We start from the raw sequence: 14,295 nt of genomic DNA, 5'->3' as shown, positions 1-14,295 counted from the left end.
TGATTATGTGGCCCTGTGTACCCCGCCTTTGCCCAACAGCAGGGATAGGCTCCAGCAACGCCATGACCCCCAACAGGGATTCAGCAGGATCAGAAAATGAACAGATGGGTAATCAAATCGTTTTTTCTGCTATTTTTCATTATCTAAAAACAAACCAATGTTACATTTCTGAGCAGAAACTGAGAATAAAGTTGCACCTTGTGTTGCTGCCTTGGAAAATCCAGAAGAGGGCAATGGAGAGCAGCGCTGGGGGTTGCCTGGATACAGAATCCAACAACAGAGATGGAGGCACAGCTCAAGACCACAGACAGCAGCGTGAGTTTCCACATTCTCTGATCTCTCACATTTGTTGTTTAACACTTGTGCTATCCTACGACCCCACCCTTACATTGAGGTGTTCTCCCTACCATGACAAAGGTGGATAAAGGTGGAAAGATTTCATGTAATCCATGGACACCAGTAAAGATCACAAATCATTGAAGAAAAAAGGTTCAGCGCACTGTCTAGTGGGTCTAGATGACCCAACTCCCAATGGTAAAGTGCCTAGGATAGCACAAGGGTTACGGACATCACACACAAAAACAGTACATTATTAGAGGACGTGCATTCTCTGTGTGTGGCAGAAAAACGCAGGGAGGAGAGGAAAACAGGAAAATATGGAAGGGTGTTGAAAAACGAAGGGAAAGTATAGAACGATACATACTAGATGAGCAAAACATTGTCAGAAAATGCAATATTTCCGTTCAGAATCTAAACCTATAGCAAATGGTTTTGGAATTCACATGTTTGATGTTCTTGTTTGCACTGGAATAACTCGGATAACAATAACTGACTCAGAATTTTTTTTAAAAAGGCTGCAAAAAATGTCAAAACTGTGGTAAATAATTGTTTTTTTAGCAGCCGTTGTTCCTGTTATTTTTATTTAGACTCGGGGTTTAGGGTAACAGGAAACAGACATTCCTCTGGAAAGATTTGGACACTTTCAAGGCTACAAGTCTATGTCCAGAGATTTCTGTGTTCCAGTTTCTACTACGCCCAACTTTATCATCAAGAGCTGTGGCGCTGTGGGGAACCCCCTGGACTTGAACGGAAGAGCAAAATGATGAAGATTTACAACACAGGGTTGTTCTAATTGGAAAACGCCTCCAAACTAGTTCAAGCTGAACTACAAACACAGGGAACATTGGTGTTTGCACCATCCACCACCATCTGAATGAAAAGGGATGTAGGAGATCCAGGAGGCGTGAAAAAAGCAAGATTGGGGTTTGGCAAAAACCTAAATGACACAACCCTTCAGAGAGAAGATGCTGTGAATGGAGGGAGAGCTTTTTGGTGAAGTACCCTCTGGTGCCAACTAGATCATAGTTTGAAATGTCCAACTAGAAGTGGTCAGCTAGTGTTTCAGAATAAATTTGAGTTTTTCAGTCTTAGCAACTAAACAAATGCTTTTTCCAATGTGTGCTTCCATTTAAAAAAAAAAAAAAACAACTCAGAAAATTCCCCCAGAGGAGGTTTTTAGAATATTTGAATCCTTGAGAATCCAGATGCTTCCTTTAGGTTTATGTTGTTTTCTCACTTTCCAGGTGAATGCACCGCCTCTCGGCCTCTGGAGGTGGAGCAACGAGGCTCAGAGTGTGGAGTCTGTTAGGTGGCTTTCAGTTTCTTTTCCTTCAGAGGTGTAAATGTAAATCTTCTTTCTGACAAAACAAGAACGTCTGCAGAGTTGATGAATTAGATGTATGATGTCTTTTCCTTTTGTATTGATGGTGGCATTTCATTATTAGAGAGGAAAAGGAGGAGGATCAAACAGAAAACAAGAGGTTTTCAGTGTGGACGTAATGACTTCATGCCTAAAATAAATCTTCCAATAGAAAAGCTGGGATACATAAATATATCTACACAATTTTTTACCTCGTAGAGTATTTTCTTCTTTTAATTTCACTCAATTAATTTTCTGTTTACTGGTTTGTGAAGCAGCAAATGTTGATCTTGAGGAAAAATGTTTTTAAAATCATAATCTCCATCTTCTCATTTTAATCTGGTTCTTTAAAAGTAACTTTCGTGTAGAGGACGAGGATGCCCTGAGGAGGCGGAGCCAGCCCGATACCGACTTCCTGGAGCTTCAGCTGAGAGCGGAATGGTGGGTATTGCGTTCATAAAGACCATGATGAGGCACAGACTCACTGATACTCTGCTGCAGGCTGGCTGGAGTACACGCCATCAACCACACGGGGCGCCACACCGGAAGAACAAGCCGCATCGGAGCCACTCAGCTGGAAACCTTCAGGACGTCTTTGATGGAGCAACAAGGAGAAACCGTCACTGTGCAGGATGTCAAACGCAAGTGTCACGTAATGCAGACCAATTTAGTTTGAAGTGGGGTTTAGTTTCTGTTTTTAACAAGTTTCTAAGAAATGTTGTTTAAAAACAACAATGACTTTGTCTTGAAGTCAGACACTTTTTGAAAAACAATTTAAACAACCTAAAGACCCACTCCAATGGAAATCACCTTTTTAGTGTTTTTAACATGTAGCATTTTTCTCATAATTGAGGACATACAGTGTGACAAAAAAAGTGTTTAGTCTTAGATTTCCTCTAGAGCAGTGATGTTTTAGGGCTGTCGCTGGGCAACACAGACTTTCAACTCCCTCCAATGATTTTCTATGTGGTTGAGATTTGAAGACTGGCTAGTCTGCTGCAGAAGCTTGAAATGCTTCTTATGAAGCCACTCCCCTCATTATCAGGGTAGTGTGTTTGGGATCGTTGTCATGCTGAAAGACCCAGCCATGTTTCATCTTCAAGGCCCTTCCTGATGGAAGGAGGTTTACACTGAAAATCTGACCATACATGGCCCCTTTTATTCTTTCCTTTACATGGATCAGTCGTCCTGGTCCCTTTGCTAAAAAAAACAGGACCAAACCATGATGTTTCCACCCCCATGCTTTACAGTAGGTTTGATGTTCTTTGCATGCAACTTGGCATTCTTTCTCCTCCAAACACGACGAATAGAGTTCTAACCAGAAAGTTCTATTTTGGTTTCATCTGACCATAGGACATTCTCCTAATCCTCTTCTGGATCATCCAAATGCTCTCTAGCAAACTTTAGACGGGCCTGCACATAATCTGGGTTTTAACTTTAACTCATAACTGATTTTATGTTTTATTTTTTCAATTACCGATACGAAGCCCATCGAGACAGTGAATTTGGGCTATACAAATAAAACTGAATTGAATTACTGGGTCTAGCAGGGGGACTATTCACTAGGTCCCCCCGTGTGGTTCTGGGATTTTCACTCACCGTTCTTGTGTTCATTTAGACCCTACGGGGTGAGATCTTGAACCCAAAATTGAGGAAGGCTATAGTGGTCTGCACCATCATATTAAAAGACTACTGGGAAAGATTTTACAAAAAAAGAAAAATGGTTGTAGTGGAACTTTAAGGCCCCTTGAATTTTTTTTTAAATATAGCAAACTAAACTTGAATGACAGAGAAACTTAGAAAAGTTTGAGAAACTGGTAATCTGAAGTTATCTAACAGATTACTAGCAAGTCTGGATCCCTCAAAGTGTAAACGAAAGGGCAAATGTTTCTAAGACCAGTGTTTACCAATCCTGGTCATCAGGGCACTCTGTAACCTTGTTGAAGCTTGTGTCTTGTTCGGATTTATTACAGAAGTGGCGGTCAGCCTGCTGCAGGACAACTATAGGCTTCCTATTCCATCCTGCTTCTTAGACATCCTAAGGTGAGATTCACTGATTTCCTCAACTGATGATCAGTGTTGGAAGCACAACCTGACTCTCAGTTCTGTGTTCAGGAGCGAAGAACTTGATGACGTAATCACCGCTCTGCTTCTGTACCTAAGCTGCTTCTTTGAGCTTGAACTGGAGGAAGGGTTAGTGGAGGCAAACGGTTTCATCAAATCTCTCTCAAAGGATTTATTTTTAACCACTAAATGATGCTAAATGATTCACACACCCAAAAAAATAAATCTGAATTTGTGAAAGAAACACCATTGGAAAATAATTCCAGATCATGTAAAGGAAAAGGAAATTTTCCAGAGAAAAAGTGACAAATTTATTTAATTTGTGCAGAAACACATATTTCTAATAAATCACTTTATCTTCATCAAACTGTATAACTGGACACTTTCTGCTTTAGTTAACTCCAAACGTCTTGCTTTGCTAGTTTCTTTCCTTACACTGTAAAAAACAGAGAATTGGAAGTACTCAAGATTTTAAGGCAAAAAACCTCAGGGACATTTTAGATTGAGCACCAAATCTTCATATTTTTAAAATGAGTCGTGTAACAGAAAATATATATTTTTTTTAGATTATAAGTCATAATTTTATTTAATTTCAGCAGAAACACATAATCTTCCTAATACATCACTTTATCATCAGCAAATTGTAAAACTGGACAATTTCTGCTTTGGTTGACTCCACATTTCTTGCTTTGCCACAATATAATATTGAGTTTGATAAATAGACATTTTCTTTCCTTACAATGTAAAAAAAAAAGGAGAGTTCGGAGAACTTAAAAATTTAATGCAAAAAAACATTAGAAACATTTTTAATTGAGCACCAAGACTTCATATTTCTATGATTTTGAGTTTCCATAACACTAATTTAACATTCATTTCTAAGCTCTCCTAGCTTGCAGAAAAGTTGGGGGAAAAAAGTTGTTGTTTTAAAAAAAAAAGGACATACAAATTTCAAGAGAATTGTCATTTGAAGCTAATGGAAAGCATTTTGCTTCTCAAATTGCTATTAGCATTAGATGCTAACAACAACTTCTTAGGTTAATTCTGCCAGTCTACTCATTGTATTGTCATTGGTTCAAATCCCAGTTTAGACATTAGTCATGATGCCAGATGCCAGTCTGCTCAAACACCACAAATCCACCTTATAAATGGTTTTCTCCTTTTTAAAAGATTATCCCAAAGAAGCTAACAATTAGGTGCTAGCAAAAAATTGGATACTAGCTGGAAAGTTAGTGACCTATTTGTGTCCAAATTCCTTCACTACTCACTATATAGTGCTTTCACCATTTTGTAGAGCCGTCTGAATCTACAATTCCAAAATCAAGTGCCCTGGAAATTTCCCAGAAAAAACTGTAAGCACCGACGCTCACTAGATCGGAGAATATAGACCACAATGCATTGCGCTGGAGCGTTTTTTGCCCAAAAGAGGTTTTTAAATGTATTTTTTTAATAAATCATCAACGTGCCATGTCTCTGCTGTAAGAGGCTAACAACTAGCTGCTTTTTGTTTGCAGTTTTAGGAACAGAGCTACATCTTCTGGCTGCACAAATGCCTTCAATTTTTATTTCTTTCTTTTGCACAGCAGTGTCAGTGCACACATAGCCTCTAAGCAGCAGAAGAACAAGCAGACTTGGCCTAAGTTACAGAGGGCTCAAAGGAAGCTAGCTGTCTCCTACTTTAGCCTAATGACTGGCCTGCAGACAGAAAAGCATCAACAGCATCCCAGGTGAGTTTCTGTCTCAACTCTACATGAGACATGTGTGAGAAACTTTATTTCGGTTATGTTAAACAAACAAACTTAAAAACATCAACATAAACATTGACACTGATCAATGTCAACATAAACATTAAAAATAATAATAATAATAATAAATAAATAAACATAACATAAACATTAAACAAAATTAACCGAAAAAGGTGTTGGGTGAAGCCAAGGCTTATTTCCCCAACCCTGAATACAAACATTACATCTACCTACAAACTGTTAGAACCTTAAATCAGAAAATAAAAAAGATGAAAAAACCAAAAACCAAAAACAAAACAAACACTTCTCAAAATGACCTCACAACCACCAAAGTCTCTCAGTCCAGAAGGTATTTTTGAAACATTTTAACTTTATACATTTTCTTAAAGTGCAGTATGGATTTTGCATTTTTCAGTTCGTCTGATAATAAATTCCACATGTTGACCCCCTGAACAAAAACACTATTTCTTAATGCGTTAGTTCTGACCACTTTCTTTTTAAACATATCTTTACCTCGAAAATCATAATTATCAACTTTTATTTCGAACAAACTCAGTATTTTGGCAGGTACACATTGTTTTTTAACTTTAAACATAAAAATTCCAGTAATAAGATAAACTAAATCATAAAATTTTATTGCCCTTAATTTAGGAAATATTTGTTTTGTGGATTGATTGTATGAAGAGTGGTTTACAATTCTAATTGCTTTTTTTTGCAGAATAAAAATAGGTTTTGTATTTGACTTGTAACTATGCCCCCAGATTTCTAAACAATAGGTCAAATAAGGAATCATGAAGGAACAATATAGAATATACAATGTAGCTGTGTTTAAAAAATATTTGACTTTATGTAGGATGGCTAATGATTTGGACAATTTAGAGAGAATATAAGTTATGTGTGGTTTCCATGATAATGTATGATTCAAGATTACTCCCAGAAATTTTATTTCATTTACTCTTTCAAGAACAACATCCTCAATTTTTAACTCAGAGATGTTTTCCCGTTTTCTATAGCCAAATATAATGTACTTGGTTTTATTTTGATTTAAAGACAGTTTGTTTGAATCAAACCATTGTTTGATTATGGATAATTCTTTTGTTATGTCTGAAAGAAGCTTTTCCAGGTTATCTCCAGATAAATACAAAGTAGTGTCGTCAGCATATAAAACACAATTTAACAAATCAGAAACTTTACAAAGGTCGTTTATGTATAAAATAAATAATATAGGACCCAATAGGGACCCCTGGGGTACTCCACATGTAACAGGACACATATCAGATTTTTCGTTATTGAAATAAACATACTGACATCTGTTAATAAGATAACTTTCTAACCAGGAATATGCTATTCCTCTAAAACCATATTTCTGTAACCTACTAAGTAACATAGTGTGATTTAATGTATCAAATGCTTTTTGAAGATCAACAAAAACGCCTACAGTAAATTTCTTCTTCTCTATCGAGGAAGAAATATGATCAACTAGATGCATTATCGCCATTGAAGTAGATCTACCAGCCCTAAAACCATATTGATCCTCATGCAATAAATTAAACTTTCCAATAAAATTATTCATTCTTTTAACAAAAAGTTTTTCTAATATCTTGGATATTATCTTTGGATGTCTCATTCTTAAAAAATAATAATAAAAAGTCAGACTAAAAACTTGGATTGATTGTTAACCAGACTCCTGTAAGTATTTTTGTGTTTGTTTTTATTTCTCCAGAATCACATGTTTCAACAAAACGGAGAGTCTGCTGCATGCTGTAAGTGCTACAAAGATTAGTATCACCTAAAGTTTACAGATTTATGATTGGTTAATTTTCAACTGAGCACAGAATTCAACCAGCCGCTATTGAGACCTTTATATCACCAGAAAATGTTTAAAAGAAGTTAAATGGTCCAGAATTTTTTGTTTTTGTTTTTAGGTATTGGTTCTGAAAGCTCTTTTTGTCATCCATTAGCTTCCAAATGCACACACATTTACACATCTGTTTGAGCACACCAGAGACGTTTAATGCTGCGTTCACAAAGAAGGTGATTTGAACATCGGAGGTGGTCAGTCTTCATGTTGCATCAATGTAAAAACGTTCCACAAGGTCATAGGGTGACCGCCGACCATTTTGGGGCGGCATGTCAAAAAGTTTGACGGACTTCGCAAGTGTTACAGAGTTCAGAAATCTAAAACTTGTGCATCAACCAATCAGGAACTAAGCTTTGGTGGTGACATATTGATGATGTGATTAGTGGGTGGAGTCCAAAACCAACATTGGCTGTTTGCACTCCCCCTGCACTTCATGACGTCTGTAAAAAGACAAAAATATAATGAAAAGATCATTTTATTATTAATTTTTTTGTTATATATTTTCTTTCCACAGACTAATGCGAGACAGCAAGTTGTCAAACTAGGCTATGAAGAGACGGAAGTACCGCTAAAACTTACCATCATTTAGACTCAACTCCTAAAGAAGACAGTGAAACTTAACATACTAGCTGCCAGTGCCTTTGTAGAGCTCTCTAAAACAATGAACCCAAGCTACTCTCTTAACGCCATCCATGTTTTCTTTACTGTAGCAATGAGTTTGTAAAATACAAAGGGTGGCAGTTATCAGTTCTCCACCGCTAAGATTTCCTTGATGGTAGTCCTCATGTCATTAAGCGAGGGCTGGAGTCGTTTATCCCATCAAAACCAAAATGGCAGCTTTCACATCTCAAGTTTAGTTTTGTTAGAAGGCTGTAGTTAGCTAGAACAATAGTCAGATCTCACAGCTGCCAGATGTTTGAGACACTAACTACTGGAATGGAAAAAAGTGAAGGAACGCTGTGATGAATATGAGACTTCTGCTTCCTAATTGATCTAGAGTTTGTACAGCTTCCTATGTTGCGTCGCCTGGGTGGCTTTTCGCAGAACGCACATGAAAGTAATCCAACATGAGGTGGGGCGACTTCTCTACTCCGACACCTTCAACGCAGCTATGAAGGAGAGGATGAACGAAGAGTCAAAGGGAACCTCAGCTGTTGGGTCGGCCAGTCAAAGGTGCACCTCTGCAGGACATGAAAGACAAAAAAGAAACCACTTTTTATGCCAGTTCCTACTTCTATTAAGCCTACAATCATCCGTATCATATTTGATACACGTGTTTCTAAGACCACTATCTCATTATCATGATCCAAACTTTCCCTAAAACCAATTGGATATGAGCTGGTCCCTGTTTTCTGTCCTGAAGTGCATTATTATTCCATTAGGAGCAGCAGAAGGGCTTTTCCTGCTCATTTTAAAATAGCTACTTCAGTGAAATCTTCAAAAGACTTTTGGCGGGAAATGTTTAGCTAATTTCCACAACTTTATGGTGAGAGTGACTCATCTATTGTTATTCATATTTTTTAAATGACTACTTGTTTTATTGTGAGAAAGTAAAAAGTTGTTAATACGTTTTTTTAAAAACACATTTAAACCATGTTAAAAATGTGTGGATCAAATATGAGACAGTGGGTAAATAATGTGATGTTTCCTGAACAATGAACTTACCAAATCATCCAACGTCTCATAATTATACTATATGTATCTCATAAAATATGTTGCAAATTTTTTTTATGGATTTAAAAAAAAATAAACAAACTAAAAATCATCTTAATTCCAAAGAGATTAATTTTCTGTCAATTCTTTGTTCTATACAGGGCATTAGTGCCAAGCTGCTGCATGAAAGTCTCACATCTTCTTCATTTGATCTTCACTAGAACCATGGTGGACCTCAGCCAAGTGGCCTCACAGCGATCCCCTTTGATGATATGTCTGCTGCCTTCGCCCAAAGATCGCTCCCCTCATCTGTTTGCGGGGATCCGGGGGCGGAGTCAGGGCTTGCCATGGGCCAGCGTTTGTTCCTCGAGAGCTTTGATTGAGCAGTCGAAGCAGCAGCCAGCTCCCAGCAGGTAGAGCATCACGTCTAGAGCCAAATGGAGCTCATAGTGAAAAAGAGAGGAGGACACTCAAATAAATGTATCTATTGGCCAAATCTGCACAATGGCGGACCGCAATGGTAATTTGCTCAGTTTGAGAAGCAGGTAATTAGTGGAGCCGGTTATTAAAATAATTGTGCATTTTATGGTACAAGCACCATATTTCACACAGATTTAACTTAAGATCCTCTCTTTCAGAAAAGCACGTTAGCCTCGAGAAAATCCAAGATTTTAAAATGTAGAATATATATATATATATATATATATATATATATATATATATATATATATATATATATATATATATATATATATATATATATATATATATATATATATATATATATATATATATATATATATATATATATATATATATATATAGTGCTCTCTAGATACCCCTCAAGTTTAAGGACTGTGTTTTGTGCATGAACAGCCCACATTGTGAGACTGGGGCAAATAGACATTGAATATTTCTGTAACAATTGAGTACTGTATATGGCTGCCATCTTCACACATGGCTGCCATTTTGGACTTTTCTCGTGGCTAAAGGGCTTTTCTGAAGGAGGGGTACATCCATGCCAAATTTAGGAGGGGGACCCACCTGCAGTCAAGATGGCGCCCAGACATCATTAGCAGAAGCGGAAATTGTACAACATTTCAGAATTGTAGCAAGTTTTGTTAAGACATTTTAACGTGTGTAAACGGTCAGTGTGAGATTATAGTTATGCAAAAAATGGTAATTGTCCCTTCAAAAGTGTCTAGATTTGTAAAACTGTTAACCCTTTCACACCGGAGCTTTAGCTCCAGTGTTTACATTCCTTCGACTACCGTAACTTTTCAACCACTCTGATTCGGATCTATTTTAGCCCAAATGCTAGCTGTGAGGCTTGGCTTGTTAGAGTTTAACTCAAATTAAACAGGTCATGTAACCCTTCACTGGAAAGGATTGCCTGTATTTCTTCCCATTTAGATTCTTTTTAGCTGCCATTAACACGTTTAAATCTGAATGTTTTTGTAAATACCATTTGGTTGACTGTTTAACTTGTATAGTCAAAGTTTAAAGCTTGAAGCATTTTTTATTCAAATTTCAATAAACTCTAATCTGTGGAACTCAACATTTTTGAATTATTTAAAAAAAACATTGAATTATTACAAGCTATAGAGTTTAAATCAGTGACCACAAGTCAGGATTTTGTGATTCTACAGAAAGTATCCCTCATTATCAAAAAACAGGACTCTACATTTTTCTTAGCATTAAACTAACATATTTTTGGACAATGAGGCGCAAAAGACGCATTAACCAATCAAAACCGTCATATTGGTTTGACTACACTACCCAGAAATGTCTAGAGGAGCAAAATGACAAGCAATTGATCAGAACAGTTGATTTTTCTGTGAACTATGTTGTTATTCATGTGAGCCTTTTTCATCTGGAACATCTGATAAGTCAACATTGTTCAGTTGAAATGCATAAAATACTAAACAATGCACTAAATTTTTCAGTTGATTATGCTGAAACACAGTGCATAACACCAATCAGCAAGCATAAAAGCTGCAGCAGAAATGTTCCTGTTTGATAAAAAAATGATGATCAATGCTTTTTGTGTTCTCAGTTCTTCCATTATCGGGAAACCTCTCAGTCAGTTCTGCCGCAGCAGCCTGAGACCTTTAGTGGAACAGATGGAAAACTGACGAAGAGGAGGAGAACGTTACACCGGACTCACTTGTTTTTTTGGTTCTACTTGTGAAATGTGTCACTCTTCCAACACTTGGAACTTAATTTATTAAGATCCTTTATAAAGAAAAAAGTGAATTCAAAGTAGATTAAAAGTACAAACAATATTATGTACCATATTTTTTAACTGTAGGGTGCAGTGGATTAAAAGGCGCACCATCAATAAATGGTTTATTTTTGAATTTATATCATAAAAAAGGGGCACCGAAATATTAGGCACATTAAGCGAGACAAAAGAGTCAGAGATAAGTCCCTAAGTCAGTCAGACTATATTAACTGTGTCCACAGTAACTCAAGAACTGGTTTGTGACATGTTACACGTTAGCCACGTCAGCGTATTCACAGGTCTGTAACTCCTAACCTTGTTTGCAACACACTACCAACAACAAATGTTACTGAGACTACGCTAAATCCTAAAATTGTTGGTAACAGGTAAAAAACACACAGTCCGACAAGGTAGCTGGGTTAGCGTATTTACAAAACACTCAACCTTTTTTTGCATTTTGTAAAAAAACACAACAAAACGGATACTTTGACAGAGTGCCGTGTACCACTTAAAATAGCTTTTTAGATCATTAAGCACAACCATGATTAATCCACATATAAAGCACTCCGGATTATAAGGCAGGAAAAAAAAGTATTTAAAGTGTGCTTTTTAGTGTAGATAATGTGGTAAAGGAAAATTGGGCACATCCTGTGTTTTGCAAATGTTAAATTATTGCAATGTAGAGTGGGGAATGAACAGGAGAAATGGAATGTTGCTAGAAGAAACAGATTACAGGCCTTTAAAAAGGTTAACATGTTTTTTTGTGTCACGAGCCCAAAGGCGGGATGCCGTAGCAACGCACACTCGAACACCACCAATCTAGTCTGTACATTTACTGACAATGGCCAACAAGTATAGGCTGTGACCAATCAATCTCAGCTGACAATTCCTAAACTTTTAAACAGGTGCAAAAGAGGTGCTTTCTTCAACTCATACAATCATTTGGATGTTCCAGTTTTCACGTACCTTTCCGAACTTCACACTAAAGTTACCGAACCTGGTCCCTGAGAATCCAGGGTCTGTTTTTACCCCTTGTGCTATCTTAGATGACCCCACCCTTACATTGATGTGTTCTCCCTACCATGACAAAGGTGGATAAAGGTGGAAAGATTTCATGTAATCCATGGAAACCAGTGAAGATCACAAATCCTTGAAGAAAAAAGGTTCAGCGCACTGTCTAGTGGGTCTAGATCAGTGTTTTTCAACCTTTTCTGAGCCACGGCACACTTTAACCTTAAAAAAAATCCCGCGACACACCAGCATCCAAAAATTAAAAAAAAAGGACAAACTCATAGTCTGTATTGATCTACAGCCCCTGCACAATCTCACATGCATTTTTGAGATAATTGTTACAGAAAAAGCTGGAAACTGCAGCTGTTTTTTTCTAAAAGATGCAATAAAAGTTAAGTTAAAAGATTTAAAAACAGTTTGTGTGTTCGTTAGTTTCAAGACGTTTAACAACAGATCTCCTTTTGCGCTGTCACTCTCACAACCCAATGCATCATGGGAAATGTAGTGCATAAAACGGCCGAAGATCGGTTTTCGGAGCTTCATTGTTTTGTTCACTTGTTCCACGGTCTGACATCGGATTCTGTGGAAAGCTACAGCGCTAAAGACGAGCTTTAGCTGGTATTTCTGTTAGAACTGAGCGACTTTACGAGCTAAATCGGGACAAGGAAGTGAAGACTTTAAGCACTTCTGATTGGTCAGACCGATGACATGTGATTAACCCCCCCAACACGGGACTTTTCCAAAATACAGCCGAAGGTGCAGCTGAATCGCGGTACTCATTCTTATCAAAATGTCTTTAATAAAATAAAATAAACGCAAAGAAAAAGTATTTTACGATCTTTCATATTCCTAACTCCTCAGTGTTTTATCAGGGTCTGTTTGGATGAACAGAGAGCTAAAATCCTGGAGATGGGAAATGTTTTTAGATCAGTTAATGAGGGCAATTTCCCACGGCACACTTGGCCATCTCCCACGGCACACTAGTGTGCCGCGGCACACTGGTTGAAAAACACTGCTCTAGATGACCCAACTCCTAACGTCAAAGTGTCTAGGATAGCACAAGGGTTAAGGGGGCATGATGAGCTTCATCCAGTGTGTGTCTTTGAGCAAGACCCTTCAGGCTGCTGCCTATGCAGCCGGGGGAAGCCAAGTATGGGTTCTTGGCACCCTGTGTCATTATCTAGCCCAGATCAAATACAGGGTTGTGTCAGGAAGGACATCTGGCGTAAAATTCTCTACCACCTGTGCGAATCGGTGAAAGCTGATTCTCTGTGGCAACCCCTGATGGCACATGCCGAAAGGTGGCCTACCGGCATGATTAATTTATGTATATTTTCTTCTCCCAATTTTCTGTAACTTCTTCTAAAACTGCACATATCGTATATTCAACGAAAGCAAAGCTGCCAAATGTTTTGTGTGTACTATTTTGCTGATCAAACAAATGCCATGTTGCAAATGCTGTGATAGTCAACCAGGTGTATTTAGTAAACGGGGCCCTTTTTGGTTTGCTGGGTAATCTGGAGTGACTTTATAAGCATAACATCTGCCCTCTTTTTTTTCAGCCCGATCAGATCAGAGTTTTTAGACCTACCAAACATGATCCAGACCAAACAGATCAGTGTGAAACCCCCTTGCTCAAAAGTTCTCGTTTCCACGTTGATACCCTTTCTCACATAAATTTGTGACCACAATCCACTGAACAATCTCAGTGGGTCAGTGTTCTGGGTCATCACGTGTCCTAGTGTGGCCTTCCACACACACAAACACGCACATGCTGGCAACAGAAGGGGCTTTGCCTGAGTCCTAATTGGCCATATAATCTGGGACACCAGGAGGAGAGATAAATCCTGAGGAAGAGGCCTGAGAACTTCAGAGGGCTGGGGGATGGGAGACTTTTGCGAAAGAAACCTGAAGCCTTTGAAGATAGTTTTAATGGTTATAAAGGTAAAATGAAGGTGGGGCATTTCCTAAAGTGACCTCACCCCAATCAGCTCAAACCCTTAACGGACAGGTTTGACCTGGTTTCATTGAGAAATTGCAG

The 14,295-nt window shown here is 37.9% G+C and overlaps 1 protein-coding gene across 4 annotated transcripts; it reads left to right on the top strand.

Moving 5' to 3' along the window:
• The first annotated feature begins 251 nt into the window (after window positions 1-251).
• ppp1r36 (protein phosphatase 1 regulatory subunit 36) lies at window positions 252-11,364 on the top strand. Of its 4 annotated transcripts, none has more exons than XM_020707270.2 (11): window positions 252-315; window positions 1,584-1,648; window positions 2,054-2,140; window positions 2,201-2,340; window positions 3,673-3,742; window positions 3,815-3,892; window positions 5,347-5,487; window positions 7,229-7,268; window positions 8,364-8,539; window positions 9,241-9,432; window positions 11,076-11,364. In XM_020707270.2, exons 1-11 carry the CDS (start codon window positions 283-285, stop codon window positions 11,152-11,154), a joined length of 1,101 nt encoding a protein of 366 aa, XP_020562929.1. In that variant the 5' UTR covers window positions 252-282; the 3' UTR covers window positions 11,155-11,364. The 4 variants fall into 4 exon arrangements, with proteins under 4 accessions (XP_020562929.1, XP_020562928.1, XP_078810843.1 ...); XM_020707269.2 differs by having other exon boundaries at window positions 255-315; window positions 5,344-5,487; XM_078954717.1 differs by having other exon boundaries at window positions 260-315; window positions 2,201-2,351; window positions 5,344-5,487.
• Window positions 11,365-14,295: the final 2,931 nt, after the last annotated feature.

The sequence above is a fragment of the Oryzias latipes genome, chromosome 11 (genome assembly GCF_053564925.1).
Source record: "Oryzias latipes strain Hd-rR chromosome 11, Olatipes_Hd-rR_3.1".
Classification (NCBI taxonomy): Eukaryota; Metazoa; Chordata; class Actinopteri; order Beloniformes; family Adrianichthyidae; genus Oryzias; species Oryzias latipes.
The sequence above is the reverse complement of the archived record's forward strand: the minus strand, read 5'-3'. Positions and strand labels throughout refer to the sequence as shown.